General features: G+C 45.5%; 1 protein-coding gene across 2 annotated transcripts in view; it reads right to left on the bottom strand.

Annotated features, from left to right (window-relative positions):
- The window catches only part of LOC133957167 (protein kinase C-binding protein NELL1-like), a 198,575-nt gene extending 177,986 nt beyond the window's left edge, over positions 1–20,589 (bottom strand). For both annotated transcript variants that reach the window (XM_062392661.1, XM_062392738.1), the window contains exons 1-2: positions 20,484–20,589; positions 19,881–20,003 (exon numbers count right to left, since the gene is read on the bottom strand). In XM_062392661.1, the coding sequence (XP_062248645.1) occupies positions 19,881–20,003; positions 20,484–20,532 (172 nt within the window). In that variant the 5' untranslated portion in view covers positions 20,533–20,589. The remainder of the gene's footprint in view (positions 1–19,880; positions 20,004–20,483) is intronic.
- Between the last annotated feature and the right edge of the window lie 5,048 nt (positions 20,590–25,637).

Here is a 25,637-nt window from a genome sequence, read left to right as displayed (position 1 = left end):
CTTCTTATCAGAGTTCTCTGTAATTAGCTCGTCCACAGAGAGACAACTTAAGCTGTGAGAGCAGAGGGAAGCACAACTGTCAGTGAGGTGCACGCTGTTTACTTCTTAACAGCCGGTGACAAACAAACACGTCTATTGTTTTCTTGAATGAGGTTTATTCCCCAGAAAGCAGCAGATCTGTGAGAAGCTTTTATCTCAGCTTCTGAATCCTGAGTTTTCACTGCAGCTTTTTAAATGCAGCACAGACGAGGAGGGACGAGGTCTCGAAGAGGAAAACGTTTAAAGAAAGTCTCTCAGCAGCTTTTTGAACTGTACAACACTTTCCCTGAGTCAAATGTTAGATCTTCAGACCAAACTGGACCTCAGGACAAAAACGTGTTGATATCAGTCCCTTAAATATTCTCGATTTTTCTCCAAGATCTCTGCATCATTTCTTGAGAAATTCATAAAACTGTTGCCCGAAAAAATAGGGAATCAGCTCGATATGTCAATTAGTATTTCCACCAAGTTTCAATAAAGTAGATTCCGTGGTTTTTGCATAACCTTGCAACAGAGGAACTGCAATCGAATGATTTTTAATCAATTAATTTACATTTCTACAAAATGATGCTGGAGTTCTGGGCCTGGAACTCATCACAAAGATTTAACCATGACGCTATATGTTCAGCAAACAGATGAAGACGAGTCTGGACAAAGGAAATGGGACAAACTCAAATCACAGAGCGTCCCTCTGTCTCTGTCTGTTGGCCGGCCGTCTTGTTCACAGACCCAACATCACCAGGCTGTGGCTGCAGTGAAGAACGACATGAGAAGATAAGAGAACAGAAGATCCACACGAACGTCTCCGGCCAATTAACTCAACGAACAAAGATGGGAGAGATAACACGTTGGCAGGTGACACACAAGGTTTAAAAGCTGCTTTTAAGTGACCATCAACAATTTATCTCCTGGAGGAAGATGCAGCCGACACATGCCAGATCTCTCCCATCATCGATCCATCAAACCCAGTATCCACCCAGCAGGTTTCCACTGAGGCCACACAGTCTCTTAAATCTGCAGCCGAATCCTTACAGGGCAGTTACCAACAATAAAATATGTAATTGCTTCTTTCATGGTGGGTTTTTTCTTTCCTATCTTTGTCTGGGATCCTTCGAGAAGCCACTCGTCTTTATTTCCAAACACTTCCAGCCCCGCCAGCCTCCCCCCCAGTCATCTGTACATCCCCATATATAAAGCCAGCCAGCCAGCCAGTCATCCATCCTGCGCACAGCAGACTGTCCCTGAGGAGCTAGCCTGCTTTCAGCTGCTCAAGGCGGGTCTGCAGTGGAGAAGAGAAAGCAAGAGAGAGAGAGAGGGAGACCGGACTGCAGACCAGGAGCTGAGGCATGAGATGGAACTGAGGCAAACTCTCAAGGCTTCACCGAACTGTTTCAAACTAAATAGATTCGTCAGCAGACGCCACAGACGGAGCCTCAACCTTGACTGAAGCTCTGCAGAGGAGTTGGTGCAAAATGCAGTTTACTTGTTTACCCCATCACAAGCAAAGAAATGCAGAACTGAGAGAAGCGGGGGGGAGGAGACGTCCACAGAAGTCACAGAGAGGAAGAACTGAACGAGGTGGTGGAAAGCGATTCGGTTAAAGCGAGACAGCAAAGGAATGTCAAATACGCCTCGGAAAAAGAGTTGGTGCAGGAAAACAAAGGAGAAAGAGAGCTTGATGCACGTGGAGGAGAGGGGGGGGGGGTGCATGTCAAGCAGCCTACAAACACAGCCCGGCTCTCAGCAGGCCTCTCCTGCATCTGAAGAACTCCTCGGCCGCTGAAAGATTCATAACCCGTGAAATGATTAAACATTGATGATTCAGCTAAAGTTTTCTTCCCCTTCGCGATAAGATGACCCGACTCACCGCAAACACATCAGAACCCGGCCCGGTGGCGAGTAATGTGATGTGTCACGAACCTAATGAGTCCAGAGACAACATCCTGCGAGGTGGCATGACAGAGTCGATCACAGGAGACGAGGACGAGGGATGAATAAATCATCTGTGGCTGCGACTCGAAGAACAACGATACAAAGCCCTGATGTGGAATCCAGCCCGAGGAAAAAAAATCAGATATAGGGAGGGGTGGCCTCCAGGGGGCGCTATCAGAAGCATCTCAAGCAATCCCGATGCACAGCTGTAGTGTGTTTGTGTGTTTGTACATGTGTGTGTGTGTGTGTGCATGTGGTATGAAATGAGATTAACGCCACAAAAGACGACACTTGACTTGAATGAATTTAAATTTCTCAGGCTTACACTGAGCTGCTGAATTAAATAAAAATGAAATCAACTAAAGTAGAAAAAACGATAAAAACAAGTGATTATTGATTTTCAATGGAGTCGATGTTCTCATGATTTTCATTGAAGACACGAGGAGATTAAGAACATATCAAGTTCCTTTCTGCTGCCTGAAGAGGAGATGTTTCCATCTACATGTCTTTAATTCAACATAAAGGTTTATTACCGACGTTGGTTGAAGGAAGATTCCATTTTTCATTTAGGCTCCGGGGGGGGGGGCAGGTCCAGTCATCACTTTCTTTCTCAGTGAGATTCAGGCTGTTTGGAACATTTGCTCAGAGAATAATTCATGGAGCTCGATGAAAAGCACGTTTGAGGGACTAATATCTTTGAGCGAGAGCACTTCGGTGCGGCCTGATTGAATTTAAGGAGCCTGTTGGAGCTCGGTGGAGGAATGAGCTCTAATTAGTTCCATTAGTGAGGCTGCAGACTGTGTGGAGTTATTTAAACATGCAACAGACAAAGTTAGGGTACCTTTAAGATAATAAAACCTGAGCCCTGAATATATCTGAAATACTAAGTTAACAAACTAAACTAAAATTAACAGGTTGAACAACTGAGGTAAAGTTTTAGTTTTCTCTTCAAATACAAAAAGATGGTTAACCTAACAAACACAGAAACCGCCATTTATAGTCAGAAATAACTCATTATAATATGAGAAACATTAGAGATTTGGTTTCCACCATCTTTGGATCTGGATCTTTGGCTGCAAAAGGCTGTTGAGTTAATATTCTCCCCAAAACCCACTGGAGCTGAACATCAGACAAAGACGAGGCCGCAGAACAAGATGCAAATGTAGAAAATATGCATATACAATATTGTAAAGTATCAGGTTAGACAAGTTGAGAAAGGATTTACGATTCTTGCTTCAAAAACAAAAGTGTTTATATATATTTAGATATATTTTTCGATGCCATCGAGGCCAATAACCAATTTGATCCTATGACTTGAAACTGTCTTCATCGAGAGTTAAACTTAATGAGCAGTTACAGTTTTACTTTTGCTTCCGTTTGCAGAAATATATTGCAAGATCAAGAAATTTAAATTTATGCTGCTCAACTGTACAGTCCCTGTGGGCACGCTTTCCATATTGTGTGTGTGTGTGTGTGTGTGTGTCTATGTGTGTGTGTGGGTGGTGCAACTTTCTCGGCTTAGATCGTATCCATAATCTGCTCCGCCCCCCCGGCCTGTGCTTCAAACCACACACAACAGATATATAAATATAAATATAAATATAAATATAAATATAAATATAAATATAAATATAAATATAAATATATTCGTAGCCCCACTGCTGGGAGCCCGGCTCGCTCCGAGGGGCCACGCAGCTGCAGAGCCGGGGCCCCTGTTGAGATCCAGGGGAGCTCTAACAGAAAGCCCCCCCCCCCACGACTCAGCCAAGCTTAATTACCTCACTCTCCTTGGTCGCCCCGCCTGACAAACAGCCGATCACCGGATCCGACAGTGGACGGCAGCAGCCAGACTTCCTCCTCACTGTCGTCAGTGAGGCTCACGCAGCTATTTGTCTCAATTAGCCCGACTCCGCATGCTCGAGGAGTCAGACGTCGGGATGAGGCGGGGGTAGCGGCGTCCCTCTGTACTGTGCCGTCCCCCTTATATGCTGGTGATGAATCATCCCCCTGAGAGCTCTCAACCACCGCGTCGTTAAACGTTGAATAAAGCAACAAATCGGCAAAGAACCTCATCACCACGCAGTCATGCTTATGGCAGGCTCCTTAATCACAGCCTCAGAGCCACGGAGCTGACAGCCACAGCCACATTGTTGTTTACCGCTGCATGCGTTTCTTCATCCTTTGAAAGACACAGCAAAGTGAGGCGGGCGGGCGGGGGGGGGGGGGGGGGGGGAGTGTGTGTGGCTGTGGAGCAAACAAGTGGTGCAGCGTGGGCGGAATGCAGAGCAGAGCTGGGAGATTCGATCGAGACAGGACATACTGGGAGGAGGACACACATGGGGGGGAGATAATGTAGCCAGAGGTCACCCAAGGTCACCCGGCTCCTCTCCTGGAGAAAAGGAAAATGTGTCTCCGTCAGGGTCCAGAAGGGAGCACACAGCAAACACCTGCAACTATTATTCACCACATGTTAAATATAGAGGCCGGGAGACGAGAGGATTCATCATCTGTAACTTTCCTGTATCGACCCGGAGCTGTTTTCATCCTGCTCAGCTCGACCCACAGTGGAGAGGAGAGACGACAGGAAGCTGCTGCAGCCACAGGACGAATGGTTTCATCATCTCCACACAGAGATGTATTGTTTAAGTTATGTTTTGTTATAAGATATTGTTCGTAGCATATCTCCGCATCGGACAAATATATATTATTATTAATCCTGTGTTTTATATCATTCAGGGAACTGAAGCTGTAAAAAGAAAGTAAAAAGGATAAAGACAGGTTTTCTACGTCAGTGTTCACAGGATAATTACTGAGTGACAATCAATTGGGCTGCGACCAACAATTACATTCATCAATGTGTTTTCAATTGTCTCCATTAATCGATCAATTGTTAGGTCCAAAGTCGACTAGCAGGAGATTTGCACAACTAAGAAGCTGGAACTGTTAAATGTTGTGAGTTTATTTACTAGACATTACTGGACACACTCGGGCGTCAATCACAGGGTAACTCTCTTTATGATATGATCCCCGATATGAAGCCGATAACATCAAGATAGAGCGATTCTGCAATGATCGATAAATTGCAACACAATCACAACAATCTCAATATCTGTCAAACTGACGCATACTACATGTGCAGGATTTGTGTGTTTAATCAGTGGTGTCAGTTTCACAAAGTTTGACAAACACACACACACAAGTGCTTAAAGTCCTAAAGTCTTAGTGCCTCTTTAGTCTTTAACAAACACACTGTAAGTTGTCGTCACAGTGAACAAACACACAAATATTTCTCTAAAAATAAAATAAAGACACACACGTCTCCCCCCCCCCCCCCCCCCCCCCCCCACTCGTATCGGAGCAAACAGGACATCAAAGCGGGCGGGAGGCGACTCATCAAATCCCCCCCGACTGGAGATTCAAACTCCCGGCTGCGTGCCGAGCGGTTTCCCCGGCTGCGCCCTCGACACGTGTCGCTGACAGATTATTCACGCGGGGCTTCGTTTGGGGAGGAAGCCGCCGAGTTTAGTGACTTGGAACTGCGACGCGGTTGATTATGAAGTCAGAAGTGATGAATTATTAAAAACAAATGGCACTCCAGATGTTTACACCCCCCCACTCTCTCCTCCCCCCTCCATCCCCCCGGTCCTCATGACAAACGCTATCTCTCTCGGGCACGGAGATGCGAGCTGAGCGTTAACATGAGCTTGATGAATCCATGTGGCCTTCCTCCCACCGGTGTGTGTGTGTGTGTGTGTGTGTGTGTGTGTGGGGGGGGGGGGGGGGGGGGGGGGGGGGTTTGGTGCAGTTTCTGCTTCTCTTTCTGTCACGGTGACACACGAGCAGCCCTCAGTCACCTGCCGGTGTGAAGTTAAAGCTTTAGTGTTAATAAAGCGCTGGTGTGAGGCCGGCAGGTACTTCAGTGTTTCCTGTTCATGTCTCCGTTCTTTACAGGCTCCGTTCAGGTTTTAATCTTCCAGGGGGAGACGGGGTGTAAAACTCTGAGCTGCTCTCGCCCCTCTACAATAACTGTTTAATCAATTGAAATCAATTCATGTTGATGATCAATTCAAGTTCATGCGTCTACAAGGTCAAAGCATCCTCCAGCTTTTCATCTTATATCTTAACTTGGGACGTGTCACGTGTGGATTCAAGGAACTCTCGGTTCTGCTCTTTGTTCTCGTTTCACTGAAACAACAGAATCTCAGTGACGACCGAGAACCTGAAGAGTGAGACGGAGGAAAACTCGGTTTCTTGTAAATCTCACAAGAATCAAACGAACCAAATCAGGGCTGATTTCCAAAATAACAACTTATTTTTTTTACAGAATAATCAATGCAGAGAAGTTGATTTTCTTAATTCAAGCTCTACATTTTTTGTTTTTTAATTGTATTTACTTATAATAAGCTGATGGTTTAAACTGTAGAATTTCCAGCCTCGGTGACTGTAATAAGGGTTTTAGGGCGACACCTTGGGAATCACTGCAAAGTCTGTTTGTTTGGTTGTTTGTTTGTTTGTTTGTTTGTTTGTCTGTTTGTTTGTTTGTAGGGTTAAATAAAAAACTACTCAACTGATTTCCATGATATCTTGTGAAGGGGGGGATGTGTGGGAAAGGAAGGCGGGGGGGGAGGGATCCAGGACTTTCTTTTTCCACGTTTCTTCAACATTTTCATTTCTCAGAGAATAATTCATGGATCTTCAGGGGACTGGTATTTATAAGAACGTCTCCAGAATTGAAATGTGGTTTCATCGCGGAGCAGCCGGGCGACGGGGGAGCTAAACGTCCCACTGAGTCGTTTTCACTTCCCAATAGAAACACTCGCCTCCATCAGGATCTTAAAACCCCAAAATAAAGCTGAGCGTGTTCCTCTCTTAAATATTCCTTATTTCTGATGTGAAGGCTTCTCAAGGAGCACGCAGCGAGCCAAATTAATTTAGCAGCAGGACTGAAGCAGCCTCCCTGGTTTCCTTCAAAGCCCCTCTCACTTTTAAGCTCTCCGTCTCGCCTCAGAGACAAAACTGTCCGACATGAAGAGCTGCATTATCTCGGGCTGCGTTTCTGAGACGCCTCCTCTTCCTCTAACCCTGACTAAAACAAAATGACGGCTCACATTTCTTATTTTTCACATCCAGCCACTCTTTGATCCTTCACTGGAGACTCGTCCGTTCACTCCTTCCTCCTGCTGGAGCCGTAAACACCGAGGAAGGTACAGTACAGAGCAGCATCTGCACACACCGCCGACGGGGCTGAGAGAGAACTCGGCAAACAAGATGCACCAAGATCTCATCTGACTTCAACTCTTCTGTCACGCAGCTACAGTTTGTGTAGCTACAGTTTGTGTAGCTACAGTTTGTGTAGCTGCAGTTTGTGTGCCCAGAGGTCTCATCAACCAAACGAGTCACCAGCTCGTCAGCAACAGCTTCTCACTTTCTTTCTTTCTTTAACTCAACATTATGATTCAGATTTTATCATTTAAAAGACACCGTGTTCCAGAGGGAGAGCCACATTTTTTTTAGAAAGGATGGAAGACAAATAAATGATTTCATTCCTGGAAGTTAAGTTTGCTTCTTCCTTCACTAATGACTTTCTGAGATATACATACACTCAGTTATTCATATTTAGACGCATCATTAGTATTTTTCTCGCAAATTAATTTCAGGGGAAATCAAACCTGACACTGACGGACGCTTGCTCGGCAGATAAAACAATAAAATGCCACAAACAGCTGGATGTGATTGTCAATTCTGTGAGGATAGACACAAAATATATTAAGATCTAATCATATAGATTGTCAAAACATTTCCTTCACTGACTAACAAGTCACAAAACAAGATGTTTTCAGATCTCACACAGCCACCAGAGGTCAATACAAAAATCCCCCTTCGATATGTATAAGGTCATAAAGGGAAAAAAAAGGTCAATTATTAAATATATTAAATAATATTGCCCTAAATTAAGGACATTCATACTCCCCAGAGGCTGAACCTTTAATCTCAGCACAGGATATTTGAACCTGCATTGGGTTTCATGGTCGGACACATTGGCCCCAGAGATGAGATCAGATTCATGCCCACTGTTTCCCTTCAGGGTAAGAATCACCAAACACCTGCATAAGCACACACGTTCACTCAAGCCCAGTCTGACACTGTGGCTCTAAGGGGCCTTAAAGGAAGCCGCACTGGTCTGACAACCAGTAAATCCACAGCTGTCACACGGACCTGTTTGGAGACGTGCAAGCAGCGAGCTCCTTCCACACGTTTGAGAACTTCCTGCTCGGATCCCCTGGAGGCGTGGGAACTTTCTCCTCCGCTGTAAACATGACAATCAGCCACGTCGGTCTGGTGAAGGTGTTCACGTGGTTTAAAGAGCGAGATGCTCCGTGGCTGCTGCCGCACGTTACAGGCTTCAGCTCAACTTAAAGACTTAAAGACACCGTCACTGACAGCTTCTGCCTTGAAGATGCCACGGCTGAATCCGGTGAGTGCTGCACGGGGGGGGGGGGGCAGTTAATCCACGAAACACCGTGACCACCTTGTAGGAGATGAGCCCGGTGCTGCTAAATCCAAAAGTACTTTCTATCTCTGTATTGAGTTTTACTCTTTAAACACATATTATCCAAAACTGCTTTGAAGAATTCACTAAATATAGATCTCAGGGTTTTTATCTTCTTAGTTGCTGCCTGAATTTAAATCAAATAATATAATTATAATAGTTGAATAATTAATTCACCCTGTTGCCAAACAGTCCGACTAATGAATGATGAAGAATGTTAGGTTATTGTTGTCTCATCCAAACTTTAATCTGGTGGATCAGACATGAGAAGCCGCCTGTTGGCTGCAGCGCTCTGACGTTATCTCAAAAGGAGTTACTTTCATGCTCGGATATTATTCTGTCAGAGAAAAGGAGCCAGAGCCGGAGAGTGTGGAGCGAGAGCTGAAAATGTTAGTTTGTTCTGAAGTGGAGGGCGGAGAGAGAGAGAGAGAGAGAGAGAGAGAGAGAAACTGAGAGACTGAGAGACTGTGTGAACCGTCTCCAAACTGAACCTGGATTCATATCATACGTGAACTTTTCAACCATATTCTTCAGTATTTGGATCATGATCGCAAAAATAAAGTTTGAGAGATAAATAAGTCTGCATTTATTTAATGAGCATGAAAATAACGGGGAATTTGATTTGGGATTTGAATATAAAAACACATGATCAGGATCAGATAATAATAACTCACTGTGCATGTTCCTGCTCTGCTTATATTTTTTAACTCGGAGCATCACGATCTTTCCTGCTCTCTCTCAGTTATCACAGGATACGAGGTGAGTTACCTGCTTTCATCTTGACGAGTTCAGACTCAATTCAGACTCGGGCCACGCTGCAGTGTGTTATTTATTATTAAATATATATTAATAACTGTATTTATATAGCACTTAACTAAACAAGGTTACAAAGTGCTTCACTACATGCATGGCAAAAGATGAATACAATTGAATAAAAGGTTTTTAACATATTAAGGTCGAGCCCTCCAGATTTAAAGAGAAATTATAGAGAAACTCAACACTTTACCGACTGATCTATACATTATACATAATACATTATATATTTTTTTATATCAGTAAACTATGCTTCACTCCTCAATATGTAAGAAATATACAAATGTGAATATGGTGATAATCTGCATGAGGGACAAAGAAAAAGAAAATGATCTGCTCATAGTGATTTATTCAACGTGGAAAGACCATAAGATAAATTCGACTGTATATAAAATTGTCTCGTGAGTTTTAAATTATGAATTTAAAACCAAATATTTAGGTTTTAAGGAGCTTTATTTAAGGTCAGGTGATATAATATGTTGATTTATGCGTCTTTAATCTGCGATTCATCGGTGAATCTGCAAGTGACAACACGAACATTAGCTCGATGCTACAATGCTAACGTGAAACCTTCCTCCTGTGTGGTTTCTGTCTGTTGGCCAGTAAAGTTCTTTCTGCTGGCTTCAGATCCATCTCCTGCATCGTGTGCAGATGCAACCGAAACGTTGTTAGCTGCGATTAGTCAGAACAGAACAAACTCCAATCTTCTTTAGGTTATAAAGCCAGCGGAGTGAAAGTAAATGCAATTACAGCGCAACTCCGATAGCATCAAAACAAAGACAATGGCTCCGGGCAGGACAAAGCAGGGCTAATTAGATCCTAGATCCTAGATAGAGCCTGATGGAGATAGGAAGGTGCTGAAGGCTCGTTGCTGCTCCACCAGCAGTTTGAGGCAGCCTGTAGAGGGAGCTCTCTGAGAGAAAGGTCCATCCATCCATTGCAACAATTTTTCCAGACGGTTGATTTTTAACTTGCTTTTGTTTATAATAAGTCTGAGGGTGATGAAATACAAACAAAGGGGCAAAGTTGTCTGGAGTCTTCTGAGTCGTAAGAACTGATGAAGGAGGCAGAAGTCCAGCCTCCTCTGAGCTTGTAGCTCTGTGGGGAGCTGCAATATGTGCTGGTATTATTAAAGCTGTAACTATTTACTGTGTACGTGTGTGTGTGTGTGCGTGTGTGTGTGTGCGTGCGTGTGTGTGTGTGCGTATGTGTGTGTGTGTGTGTGTGTGTGTGTGCAGCACAGTTAGACAAGCTGAATGAGTCAGACTTGCAGTTTCCACCACCATGTTTTACTGTGATTGGAGGAATGCACAGCTGGAAGTGACTTAAGCAGAAGTAAAAATAGAATAAAAACATCACTGGTATGTATAAAAAACAACATATTTCTGAGAGGAAGTATTAAAAAGCAGTGGAGCTGTATGTGGAAGATCGGGTCCAGGCGTTTGCTTTTCACAAATCAGACGAAAAGTGTCTGAAACATTCAGGTGATGGGCGGAGCCTTGGCAAAGCGGCAGGAGGCGGGACATGACGTATAAACTCTGATGCAGAAATCACGTGTTGTTGTTGTTGTTGTTGTTGTTGTCGCCACAAGCTCTCAAAACCTGTTCAAGTTGACATCTTTGTCTGCGTCAACTAAGTGTCCCGTATTTTAAAATGTTATTCTTGGCTTAGATATTTGCGTTTTCACATTCAGCACGAAGACGTCCAGGCTATAAGGTGCACATCTTAAATACAGCTTTACATGTGAGGGTGCTGAACAATGTCTCTACAAACACAACAACCAGAAGTTTAAACACCACACTGGTTTGCCAGATGCAAAGAGATGAGATCAGGTTCTCCACCTCTGACCGAAGCCCCTCGACTCCGGCCCTCGTTCCTCCAACCGGGCTTTAATTTGACAGCGGGGGGGGGGGGGGGGGGGAGACACGACTGTCCCTTTAAAAGATATCGCCCTCGTGTGCGATGAATAATTCAGACGTAATAATTCCACCGAGGGTCCTTTGAGGTGGGACCAGTGTCTCGCCTCCTGCAGCAGTAGGACAGCACAGGAAGCTCATGCATAAAAGATGCAAGGTTTGATAGCCTCCGTCGGATTCGGTGGCGGGGAATGTGTGCGGCTGCTATGTGTGTTGTCAGTGTCTGTATGTGTGTGTGTGTGTGTGTGTGTGTGCAGGGGGGGGTATAAATAGCAACAACACGGATGCAGGAGCGAATTAGACCTCAGTGAATCCTCCCAGTTTCCAGCCTGCTCACTCCAGACCTGCAGGAATGGCGCAGAAACGGCCTGCGACAAAAAAAAAAAAAAAATACTCGGCTGCTGCTTTTTGGGTTTTAACAAGAAATTAAAAAAATTTGTCATCACCTGCATTTCATTCTGAAAAACCAATGCAGCATCTGCAATTGTGAGCTAATTCCAGCCCCTTTTAATTTTCCATTTCCTTGTTCATGTTATATCAGATACAGAGAGAGAGAGAGAGAGAGAGAGAGAGAGAGAGAGAGAGAGAGAAAACAGACGGATCCGGACGCCCGCCATGTCGCACTGACACGAACATGAACACATTTCACTGGAGCACATCACACATCGACATATTTAGAGAAACACACACGGCCCTGATACAGTGAGGAGGAGTCTGTGGTGACACGTGGATTCATCTGCCCGTCTTGTTAACCTTCTCGCTTCCTCTGTTACCCCCGAGGGTAAATAAATAAATAAAAAACATAAAGGCCAAACATTTGGGTTCAACGTACTTTTCTTCTCCCGTTTAAGTGTCGAGGAAACAATCTGTGACGAGACAGACGGAACGAGACATCAATTAAATCACGAAACACCGTCTCTGTGCTGCAGAGTCAACGGATTAAAACCCTGTTGGTAACAAAGTGGGCCGGAGCACTGGTATCGATTTACAGAGACCTGTCAGCACCACATTCGATTTGAGGTTAAAGCTCGGTTTAAAGAGAAATCCTGGTGCAAAACGTTTTTTTAAAACAACAACGTGGAGCAGAGGAAGGAAATCTGTCGGATCTTTTCATTGAGCAGAACTGATGCTTATCACAGACAAGATCTCAGTTTGCATGTTCTCCTCGTGTCTCACTGTCCAGACATGAACCAGACATGTAGACTGGGACTAGGGGTTTGTTGGACACTGACCATAGTGTGAATGGTCTCTATATGTTGGGCTCTACGATTAAACTGGCAACCTGTGCTACTCCCCCAGTCACCAAATCTATTTATAAAGAGTTATAAATCACCGCCATAGTGTGCTCCACTGTGGTTGGCAGCAATTTCCATACAGGTGTTACCATAGACTGAATAAAGACAGACAACATATCAGACAAGTTGTCCAGATAACAGAGACCAGCCTAAAGTGTCCAAATAGATGGTTTCTGTCATTTTTGGCTTCAGTTGTTTCAGGCTGTAAAATCAGGATGGAGTAGGATGGATAACTGCTCAATGACCTAAAAAGCAAGATGGCGGCCCCCGTGTCTAGGACATTTTGGCTTCATGTTTGCACAAAAGAAAGAGTCGTCCATCTTTACATCAAGTCTATAGGCGTAACCAACAATCAACAAAGCAGAGCACTGGGAAACCTTTTCTTCATGTTGCACAACTAAAGGTTCCACTGTTTCTAATTCAATTGGCATCGACTTGTAATAAAAAAATGGCTGCAGATTACATCAATATTCCTCGTTCCCATATGAACATGGGGAACATGAGCTGTCCACTCTACTGAGGCGCCAATTACCGTTTTGCACATGGCAGCAGCTCCTTTCATTTTGTGTGGCAGAGCGGTGTGCTATGGCGGCTAAGTGGTTTTCACCTTAACTACTAGACAACCAGGAGACCACTCGTTTACTCAATCCAATGTGGAGATGTCACTTTTCACTATCGTCCATAACTTCTTCACAAACCCAGCTCACAGATGCACAAGTGGACGGTGGAGGAAGCAGCAGATTCTTCATTAAATGGTAACTTTCTGATCAAGTGTTGACAGGTAGAAATTAAAAGCCAATTAATATATTTAAACTGTGATAGCTTTACTGTAATAGAAGCTGTTTTACACACACACAGCTGTGACTACACACTCCCTGATAGTTGCGTGATGATGAACACATCCACCATTACAGATAATTAGGAGCCCTTCCATTCAGAGACAGTAATCATGGTAATCAGCAGTAATCGCTGTGTCTCGGCCTCAAAAGACGTCAAACCATTATTCCTACAGTTCTGGAGTCTCGACAGATTCATCGATACCGGGAAGTTTTGTCGGCGTGATTATTTCTTCTTTCTTTTTTTCTTTGAGGGAGAAATCAATGAAGTTCTATCTTCTTCTTCTGCCGTCATGAAATTTAAGTTTTTCATGGAGACACACGATCATTTATATTTCATGTTTCCTACCATATCCCCCCCCGCTCTTCCTTTTGACAGAGCAGGAGAGGTGTGGAGAAACCTGCTGCTTTCACGTCTGAGCTGAGGCAATCTCGCCGTTAGCTCCCTGAGAAAAAGATCCTGAGAACAGTCTCTGACGCAACCGGGTTTCTGCTCCATTTCTCTGAAGTGCAGGATTTCATGTCAGGTTTTCTTCTGCTCAGATTTCCTCTCCCTGAAAGTTCGGACTGACAGCACAACATGATGTTTACTGCAGGTTTCAACCGGTTCAATTTAAGATCTTAATGAAATTTAACACCGGTGTCAAGTAGGACAGCTACGATGGAAGAGCAGTGGTTACACTTCACTAATATTGAATAAGGTGAGTGGAGAATAGACCTGGAATCATCGCGTTATCTGTCGCAGCAAACTTGTACTTGGACCTACGTGCCAATCAAATGTACAGAAAGCAGCATGTAGTGTTTATGTTGTTGTTGTTGTTTGTGGCACGTTCTCTTTACACAAAGCAAACGTGTGAACTAAACTGACGTCAAAGTTCCAGAAGACGTTATTGAAAATCGACACTTTCGAGGGTGTTTGTTAAAAAATCTCAGTTTTTGTTGTGGATGAGAAACACAGAAGAAAAGGTTTGTTTGAAAAGCATCTTCATGATTGTTACACTGCGATGGAATCAAAGTGTTTAATAAACATTGATATAATTAAAACCTACAACAATGTATTTAAGACTAAATAGGCCGACAGGATATTTGGATTGAATTTACCAACAGAAATTCTGATTTTTCAATTTTATATATTTTTTTTAAACTGCAGACACCCTGAATTACATAAATCTTTAAAAGCAGTTTCTTCCACTCCATCATAGCTGCGCTACAATTACAATAAATTAAATTACACAAGTGTTCTTCATACTGTGAATAAAACAAAATAAAATAAACCCTCTTCATCACACAGTCTCTTCTGACAGCTGCCTTCAGTCCGTCTTTCACAACGAGGTCGATCTTCCACTTCCTGTGTGGTTCTGGGTGGTTTTTGAAGAACAAGGTGGTAAACCAACAGCTGCTGGTTTTATTTCTGCTGTTAATAAAGTGATGTCCGCTCTGTAGCTCCACTGTTTGAGACGCGTTACATTTTTCTTTTCATTTTGCGAGCAATTGCAAAAATTGAGCAATTTTGCAGTTGCCAATTTCGCTGCTTGTAACTCGCCTATTTCAACTTTCACCAAAACACATATTTTCCTCACAATGAGAAAAGTGTTTTGCCCCAGGCCCCCATAAGAGGCAGCCGCAGCCACTTGAGGACTTCTCCAGAAAAAGATGAGACCTCTGTGATGACCGGTGTTATTACCGCTCTGCTCCATGTGGCGGGAGCTCACACCTCTGGAACAAAATCAAGAGTTGGGTAGTAGAATCACTGGAGGAGGAGAAGGAGAGTTGAAGTAAAAGACGTTCTAAGGTCTCAGGACAGAGATATACTCACTTTTAACTCTGCCTAAAGATCCACAATCAGATTTTACTCATCAAGATCCATGAGTTATCCTCTGAGTAATCTCAAGGATCTGAAAATGTAAGAATCTTTCTTGGCCCATTGGCTGTTTTTGCATAATCCTGCTAATAGTCACACAAACCAATGGCCAAAATAAACAGTGGTTTTGATTGGTCCCAGTGAGGAAAGCTTCAGAACAGGAGCCAACTGGCTAGAAATATAATTTCTAAAAGACTGGATTCAGGTTTCAGTATTTTTAGCAGATCCTGTACAACAGAGGAGTCCCTTTATTTAATTTAGTCAATCACAAATTCATCTTCTTCCTTCCAGTCCATCGGTCCTTACAATAGAAGTCCTTGTGAAGCGACTCATTCACAGAGGGCGGCCACCGTCCACTCGCTCTGTTCCACAGAAGCTGCTCTTCCACTGGTTCTCCACATTGTTGAGAGGGAGGAATGACTAAAGGGGAGATTACGGCAGTTTGGGCAAACCTCAAACTACTGACACACCATCAAGCTCCAGTGAGATCATAACACTGGTGCAATGAGGAATCCCACCCACGTACAGATGCATCATTATTTACCAGAGGATCCCTCCAGTATGTACGGGGGAAATAACTTCACATGTCAGCTGGAATTAGATGGTCTACAACAGATTTACAATGGAACAGGTGTATTCTGCTTCATGTACAGAGTGAGATGAGAAACAGGATTTGTTCGAATTGAAGATTGAGCTATTTGGAATCTGGGGAAAGAAGCTTTATCTAAAAGGTTAAAAAAGGAAATTCAAAAACTGAGCGTGAAGACAACAAATGGTTCTTTACTTAAAACGTTTATATCGTTTCCAAGACATGTGACTAATTAGCTGCATCGTGATTCGCTAGCAACGTAAGTAACTCTTAAGGAAAGCCTCAGGTGCCAGGTGGAAGGTTTCAAAAGACAATAAAGTTTTTATAAAGTGGTTTTCTTAAATGAACTCGATGAAATTTGTTAAGCAATGAGCTGTAGATTTATATTCAACTAGCATCACGCAAAAAGAAAATAATCCAATTGTCAAAATGTGGAGTAATTGCTTTTAGTTTCTTTATTTTATGATTTAAAGTAAACTCTTCCATCAGGAATCATCAAATATGCTACTTCAACCCTTGAAGGTGAAGAGCAACAGGTACTAAGCTGTTCAGTGGTGAAGTGGCTCTGTGTGGATTTCTGCTTTTAATGGGATTCGAAAATAACAAAAGATTAGAATCGACAGCCGGGTCGATAGAGCGTTAATTAAGGAGCATTTCAGTCCTAGAACCCGGCTGCACACTTGTCATATGTTCAGGATAATTGGTCTAAACGGCTGATAAGAGGCGTGCGTATAGATTTCAGGGATATCAGAATCCAGGCTGCATTCGTTGTCAACATTTAACTATTTAACGGTAATGATTTTGAGCAGGAGAGTCAATGGAGAGTACAGGTCTCCATGTATTCACCGCTAACTCGGTTTCCAACGAGTTGTGTGAGAAACAGAAATCTATTCGACTAAACAGTGTTCAAATTAATCAAATAACCCGTAAGTGATGAACTGTCTGTAATTCATCAAATCTACAAGTTGTTATTAGATATGAAAGAAACTGAGAGAAACTGATCATCGTGACGTGATTCTGCCCAAATGACAATAAGCAGTCATTTCAACAAAAGGCCATTCAAATACAACAGCTATATATTCATATATTCCATATACTCCTATGTCTATACTGCAGTGGCCATGACACACCAGCAGATACACGATCACTGGATAAACACAACTAAATATAACCTCCCTGTTGGTGATAATAAGGGACGACTGTTATCATTTTCTCCCTAACACACACCTCACGCTTCTGGTCCTGGGTCAGAAAAGCTCATTTTTCCCCTGTGGTGAATATGATGTCCCTCATTATCAGGGCTGATCAAAGAGCTGCTGGGATCCACTCTGGTGTTACACAATTTCACACACGGACACAGAAACCATCTGCGAGGCAGCGAGGACCCTGCCCGACCCCGACAGACGGAATCAGTCTGGAAACATCCAGACTCAGGAGCAGACTCAGGTCAAGAGCTGCAACAAACGTCTGAGTCGGTTGCTGAGGACATTGTGTATGGTGTGTAGTGTTTTCCTGCCAGAGCTTGAGTAAAAAACTCATTCATAATAAAGAATAAATAATGGATAAAGCAGAAGATTATCTCGAAGGGGGCACCTTGGTGATGTTTCTAACACGTGATCGACAAAAGAATATAAATGTCTACACACGTAGAAGACTGACGAAGATGTCAACACAAAAACAAGATGAAATTTGAGGGGTTTCAGTGACACGGGTCAACTCCATTGATATCCATCCCTCAGTTTGGAGGATCCAGAGACCATTGCTCTGTTGTGACCACGTCTGACTGGAGAATCTCCCGGAGGGGGGGGGGGGGGCAAACTCCAGAAGAAGTCTGGCAAACTCTTTTCAGAGTCCATCTCTAAAATAAATGGCTCCTGATGCTAGAAACTGAGTGAAGACCTGCAGTATCCTCTCTGGGACCTGGAATGGATATGCCTGTGATTGAGTCTCTTCTCTGAATGGAAGGTGGGGTGGGGGGTAGGGCGGGAGGGTGAAGGGGAGACGGAGTAATGAGGTTCACAATCTGGGTTCCGATGTAGGATGAGAGAACTAGGTCAGGTTCTCATCTGGACAAATTAACTGTGTTCAACACATCACAGGAGATCCCACATCGAAACACAAAACACAAAGTACAACAAACAGGCGAATATCCGAGCAATTAGCCGAGCTGTGTTCCTCCCTATCGGAGCCCAGCAGGATTATGAGAGTCGTTTATCCTTCTTTGCACCGTGAGATCAGACTTTTCCCAAACTGGTCCTATCTATCATTGTAAATCAGTGGTTATACTGGTCCCAGCGTCCAGACGAGGACACGGCCATGCAGAGCCCCCCCTTCTCCCCGAGTTATAAACGCTAATTGGAACACTGGCCAATTCACCAGTGCCACAATCGGCTTCTCCCGCCATTTACACAATCAAACAGATGAAATATGCCATTGAGCTCGGAGCACAACATGATTGCACACAGCCTCCATAAGTCATCGTGAATAATCACTGACCCAATCAGACACAGCGGCTGAGGGAAGGTTTCTACCAGCCACTTAATCACGGGCTGTTTGTTACTCTGAACTGTGGCCGCATCAACTCCTACACTTTACACAACTTTGGCTGCAGCTGCTCTGAGGAGCGATGTGGGTCACAGGGCCGTGGAAGTGGAGACTGGGTGGGCAGCGTGTTAACTGGGTCACGACACATGCGTCCTCCCAGGGTTACTGGTTTCCCTGCTGGATCGGCTGCCGCTCCCACACTATCTGACTCCTGCACCTCCGCCCTGGGAGCCTGGAAACCGCAGGGGAGAGCAGCTCGGAGTCAGTGTGTGTGTGCATGTGAGTGTGTGTGTGTGTGTGTCAAATGAGGAGCGAGGCTGTGCACCCCCCCCATGGCCTCCAGCCCTGCATCTTGGATGGCTCCAACTCGGCAGCGTTGGCCAAGCCGCCCTGCCTGCATTCAAACAGAGCCAGGGGCACAGCAAGCCAAGCACTCAAGAAAATAAGACCACATGCACGCGCACAATCAAGCTCACACACACACACACACACACACACACACAAAATACACTTCCACTATGCTAATATCAGTCTCAACCCCCATCGCTGCCTGTTTTGGATTCAAGCTGCTGGTGTCGGTGCCAGTGTCTTTGAATTTTGAATATTCTCACAACAGAAAGTAAAGTTTCAGTATTTCCACTGAGCTGGAATCAAACTGGATAAAAGTACTGATGAACCCATACCTGCTTCCTTTGGTGGTCAAGCTATTGAAAATGAATTTTAACAAATGCATGGTGGCTATGGCAGGTTTTTCTAGCACTTTTCCTAACAGGAAACAGAACACACAACAATCCAACACTCTTCTCACACTGTCATCCAGATGTCTCCAGGTTTCTCTCTGTGCTTTGTATCTCTCTCTCTCTCTCTCTCTCTCTCTCTCTCTCGTCTCTAACAACTTGCCTCTCTGAGCTGAAGGCTGAGGGGGAAGCGAGAGAGCAAAGGAAAGTGATCTCCTGACGCTGGAAACACATCTCACACCAACATGTCGGCAGTTTATCATGTTATTAATCCCTGTTAGGACCTGAGGCCTTGACATATATGTGTACTTATTTTCTTAATAAACATCCAAGCCACACGCTGTGCGCCCACCAGGCTCCTCTGGCTGTGACGCACCTGATCTCCATCCACCACCAGCACCACCACCAGCAATACATGGCACAGCATTGGATGTCAGTGGGAACAGTGGAGCGTTGTGGTAAAAAGAATCCAACACACAGACAGCGACAGTGTGTCCGCGAAGAGCAGGAGCGTCTCCTGCCCGGGACAAATGAAATGTGGAGTAATTACGAGAGGAGGCTCCCTGGAGTGTTCCGTCCCTGACACCGTGGCACCACAAGGTGTGGCGCGCTGCGCGTCTGCGCTCACACCAACTACTGGAACAAAGAGCGTGCGTGCGTGTACGTGTGTACGTGTGTGTATGTGTGCAGCAGTGCAACAGACAATGACGTTTCTGAACTTCGACTAATGAGGAGGACACTGTCAGCGTGCGTGCGTGCGTGCGTTACCTCGGAAGAGGAAGGCTTTGCTGCCGTTGTGGAGCCCCGCCACTTGGGTAATTCCATAGGTGGCATTAGCCAGGTCAAGTTCGTGGATGATATCAATCTGGTAATCTTGATCCGATCCCAGAGCTGGAGAAGAGAAATGAAGGTTAGAGGAGGTGACGCGCAGCGGAGAGGATCAAACTCACGGGCACTTTGACGACGTGCATTCCGCTGCTCAATAAAAATGGCTGATTGAGATGGAAAAAGTCACGCAGTTGTAATTTACGCGCAGGGAAACGCCGCCCGATGGGATCTGTGGCCGCGGCCGGCACCTGCGCCCTCCACGCACGGGAGCTGGTCTGTGCGCACACGCTTAAGGTGCAAGGTGCCATCATCCCTCATCTCACCTTTACTGCTTATTTCATGTGTTCACTCTACAAACTGCAAGATGCTTATAAAAATACATAACGCGCAGCAGTCCAGAGACACAACCCAAGACAAATATAAAAATCTACACACGCTTGCGCGCAAGGAGGAGCGTAACAAAATATAAAGCTCAAGAAGCTCCCGTTATTCGAGATGGAATTCGTCCCCGTGCCCGCAGCGTGCCGCGCGCCTCCGACTCACCTGGTTTGGTAAAAATGAAAAGCGATAACAAAGCCACGTAAATATCCATTTGTGTTGGTGAGTTGCTGTGTACAGTCCTCAGCCGTGCGCGCTCCGCTGCGTATCCACAAACCCTCTGGTCCGACTGACGCTGTGCGCCGCGCTCACCTCGCCTGGATGAGGAGGAACGATCCACAAGCACGCGAGCAGGGGGGGGGGTTCCCTCACCGCGTCGTCACGTTGCTTTTTACTGTCTGAGTGAGTCAGCTCCGGTCGTGCGCGGAACAAACATGCACTGACGCCCACGTTTATTTGTGCAATTATTACAACCGGACCGCAGAGGGATGATCTGGAGGATGGTTCCCAGATGTGATTGTGTGGAGCCCCCCCCCCCGCTCGGATCAGTCAAACCTCCAGTTTTTTGGAGGTGAGAGAGAAACTGCCTTTCAGAGGAAAAGTATGCAAGTGACGGAGAGGAGGAATCTGTGGAAGGAAAGAGAAGAAAGATCAAACTGCCCGGAGCATCCGATCATTCACAGGATTCACAGCGTCATGGGGCAAATTAACAAAACTGCAACCGACAAAGAAATAAGCTTCAAATAACTGTGTGAAAACACTGAGATCTGCAGAATGTGAGCTATATGGGGATTTTGTATAATATCACAGGAGTCCTGCATCTTCTCTCTGCTCCGAAAATCAAACTCCCTGCACCTCCTCCACCTCCACCACCTCCTCCTCCTCCACGGAGTCAATCGTGGGATTTACAAGCCCCGGCTCCTCCAGTCCACTTTCCCCTGGCGCCTGTCCTCATTGGGAACCATTAATCATACCCTCTTCCCCTGCCTGCCTCTAATTTGTGCACATTGTCAGGTTTGTGTTCCTGCACCGACACACACTGGTTGTATGGCAGTGTATGCTTAGTGATTATGGCAGCTCGACAATGTGCACCGCCTGCTCCACCTGTGCTGGTGTGTTCTACACAGGGGGGGGAGGTGTAAATGTCTGCTCTGGGATGCAGGTCACTGTTCCACCCGCTCAAATTAGACTGTAAACAAAAGCAGCATTCAAAGAGCTCACAACCGGATCCAGGGCAACCTGTAGTTTCAAACATTATTTGAATTACTTTTTAATATTAAATTAAAGCCTGTTCATAATTACATCATCAATAAATAAGTTCTACCACATGATTACAGATAACTGTTTCCTCTAGATAAGATGTAGCAGTTAGAGGTAATGCTTTTCTATATCAGAAATCATTTTCTGATTTCACTGTAACGTCAGTCCTACAAACTGATCATGAATCACGTATTACACTACAGGTCATGTCTGTGGTTCTATAGCAATACCTCAAAAATGCATACTTGTGATTCTTTATTTATTATATGACATCACAGGACAGGGAATAACCTTCCAATCAACACAAGCTCTAGACTCTATAAGTTGCAGAGAAAGCTTGGAAAATGTGACAGTATAAAAAGAATTGCAAATTCTATATTCACCACGTTTTTGTATTATTTCCAACACAAACACAAACACACACCTATGCAGCAGCCCATGTGTGCAGTGTAATTCTCCCTATAACCGACTTCATCTACATCTTTGTGCTGTCAGATGCTGATTGGGTCAAAGAGGTCTGGACGTCTCTGTCAAAAACCGAGCTGAACTAATTCACTATAGTTCTAAAGTTTTCTCGCTCGCTCTATTCACGTGTTCTCGTTGCCTCTTCTCGCTCTGTGTCTGACTTTGTTGTTGTTGTCCTGCTGAAAAGGCTAACGAGGCTCCTTCAGGGGGATGCTCCTGTGTGGAGGGTGACACTACAACCCAATGAAATAATAATAATGAGTTGACAATGAGATCTATTGAGAGAAGGACTCTCCAACCTGAAGGAAAAACCTGGATACAAATCTCTCCATTAGTGTTTCAAAGACTTTGACGAGGAGCATTGAAGCTTCTCTAGAGGCTCGGGATGAAACCTCACTTCCATAAAAACACTTTGTCTCAACGTGTGTAAGGAATCACCGTTCAGGATGAATTTTCAAAATCAACCAATCAGCACCTGCTCGGTTGTTACGGTGCTGATTAGACATGTGTTGACACGTTCTTTCTCAGAGAGAGAGAGAGAGAGAGAGAGAGAGAGAGAGAGAGAGAAGCATGTCTGGCAGTGGACAAGAGACGAATGTCAACAGGACTCGCTCTATAATTTAGTCCCATTTCTCCAGATTGTGCGATTACAGTGCGGCCCGGCTGTTTTCAATCTGTGCTTGTCAACACAATACCAGCGATTGTCGTGCAGTCACACACGACGAGGTCACCGGGAGAGGTGCAGCCAGCGGAGCCGCTCTCATCAGGGAACAGGCAAGCGAGACGCACAATTTTGCACAAACAGAAGCGAGCAGGACAACAGCAGCAGTGAGGTTCATTTGCTGTCGTCCTCGGTCTGAGCTGCTGGACGGAGACGGGAAGACAGAGTTGTGTATTTCTCTGAGCAGGGAAAATAAACGTGTTTAATCCAGAGGAGATGAGAAAAAGGACATCATGTGTCTTCTTCCGGACGGATCTCATGTTCTATCCCACCTTGTTCTGGAGTTAACTGACACTGCAGCCTGATAATGATGGCAAACCCTTTAATAATAAGACCTTATATATTAAAATATTTAAATGGATCAACATCAGCAATGTGTGAAACCTCTAAACTTGGACCCCTTGGTTTTCATTTAAAAGTCTTGAAAACAAGTCCTGGTGGAGTGTGAGTGTGTAAGGTCAGGCTGGGAAAGTCCAGGGCTGGTTTTCTTCCTCTCCTGGTCTCAGACTCTCTTCTGGTGGACGTGGTGTCAGACTCTCTTCTGGTGGACGTGGTGTCAGACTCTCTTCTGGAGGACGTGGTGTCAGACTCTCTTCTGGTGGAGGTGGTGTCAGACTCTCTTCTGGTGGAGGTGGTGTCAGACTCTCTCCTGGTGGACGTGGTTTCAGACTCTCTTCTGGAGGACGTGGTGTCAGACTCTCTTCTGGTGGAGGTGGTGTCAGACTCTCTTCTGGTGGAGGTGGTGTCAGACTCTCTTCTGGTGGAGGTGGTGTCAGACTCTCTTCTGGTGGACGTGGTGTCAGACTCTCTCCTGGTGGACGTGGTCTCAGACTCTCTTCAGGTGGAGGTGGTGTCAGACTCTCTTCTGGAGGACGTGGTGTCAGACTCTCTTCTGGTAGAGGTGGTGTCAGACTCTCTTCTGGTGGAGGTGGTGTCAGACTCTCTCCTGGTGGAGGTGGTGTCAGACTCTCTCCTGGTGGACGTGGTGTCAGACTCTCTTCTGGTGGACGTGGTGTCAGACTCTCTTCTGGTGGAGGTGGTGTCAGACTCTCTTCTGGTGGACGTGGTGTCAGACTCTCTTCTGGTGGAGGTGGTGTCAGACTCTCTTCAGGTGGACATGGTGTCAGACTCTCTTCTGGTGGAGGTGGTGTCAGACTCTCTTCAGGTGGACGTGGTGTCAGACTCTCTTCAGGTGGAGGTGGTGTCAGACTCTCTTCTGGTTGAGGTGGTGTCAGACTCTCTTCTGGTGGAGGTGGTGTCAGACTCTCTTCTGGTGGAGGTGGTGTCAGACTCTCTTCTGGTGGACGTGGTGTCAGACTCTCTTCTGGTGGAGGTGGTGTCAGACTCTCTTCTGGTGGAGGTGGTGTCAGACTCTCTTCAGGTGGACGTGGTGTCAGACTCTCTTCTGGTGGACGTGGTGTCAGACTCTCTTCTGGTGGAGGTGGTGTCAGACTCTCTTCTGGTGGAGGTGGTGTCAGACTCTCTCCTGGTGGACGTGGTGTCAGATTCTCTTCAGGTGGAGGTGGTGTCAGACTCTCTTCTGGTGGAGGTGGTGTCAGACTCTCTTCAGGTGGAGGTGGTGTCAGACTCTCTTCTGGTGGAGGTGGTGTCAGACTCTCTTCTGGTGGAGGTGGTGTCAGACTCTCTTCTGGTGGAGGTGGTGTCAGATTCTCTCCTGGTGGACGTGGTCTCAGACTCTCTTCAGGTGGAGGTGGTGTCAGACTCTCTTCTGGTGGACGTGGTGTCAGACTCTCTTCTGGTGGAGGTGGTGTCAGACTCTCTTCTGGTGGACGTGGTTTCAGACTCTCTTCTGGTGGACGTGGTGTCAGACTCTCTTCTGGTGAAGGTGGTGTCAGACTCTCTTCTGGTGGACGTGGTGTCAGTCTCTCTCCTGGTGGACGTGGTGTCAGATTCTCTTCTGGTGGAGGTGGTGTCAGACTCTCTTCTGGTGGAGGTGGTGTCAGACTCTCTTCTGGTGGACGTGGTGTCAGACTCTCTTCTGGTGGAGGTGGTGTCAGACTCTCTTCTGGTGGAGGTGGTGTCAGACTCTCTTCTGGTGGACGTGGTGTCAGACTCTCTTCTGGTGGAGGTGGTGTCAGACTCTCTTCTGGTGGAGGTGGTGTCAGACTCTCTTCTGGTGGAGGTGGTGTCAGACTCTCTTCTGGTGGAGGTGGTGTCAGACTCTCTTCTGGTGGAGATGGTGTCAGACTCTCTTCTGGTGGACGTGGTGTCAGACTCTCTTCTGGTGGAGGTGGTGTCAGACTCTCTTCTGGTGGAGGTGGTGTCAGACTCTCTTCTGGTGGAGGTGAGGCTGAAGGAATCGGCCGTTTCACCATACGCGGTTATCTACACCTCCATTGCATCACGTCTGTGCTCCTATAGAAATACAGAGATCTGTTTATTGGGGAGTGTTTCATCGTCAGAACTTTGTATTGAAGTCAAAACACAGAGAAAACTTGCATTAGTATGAACCTGGACTTCGCTGCACAACAGTTTAAGTGCGACTGTCTGCACACACTGAAACGTTCGTCCTCAGAAGAACCAGGAAGCGATGGTCAGCTCGCTTTGTGTGTCTTCCCCTCTGATGTGGTTCAAGCTGCAGGGCGGAGGTGAAGCTTCAGTAAACAGTGTTTGTTGTTCCGTTCAGCTGCTCCGGAGAGCTTTCGGTCCAGCCTGGCTTTAATAGGTCAGGAGGGGGGGGGGGGGGGGGATCCGGAGGGACCTCTTAATGGCGCCCGGGGGAATCAGCACTTTAAGTTGATATCGTCAGCCACAGTTGGATCCTCATTGACTGTCACTCTCCTCCTGGGAGCACGATTAATCTGTTCTACTCACACACTGCACACAAAAGAAAAATGATGTGTTGACATGAG

Source organism: Platichthys flesus, chromosome 1 (genome assembly GCF_949316205.1).
Source record: "Platichthys flesus chromosome 1, fPlaFle2.1, whole genome shotgun sequence".
Taxonomy (NCBI): Eukaryota; Metazoa; Chordata; class Actinopteri; order Pleuronectiformes; family Pleuronectidae; genus Platichthys; species Platichthys flesus.
The sequence above is the reverse complement of the archived record's forward strand: the minus strand, read 5'-3'. Positions and strand labels throughout refer to the sequence as shown.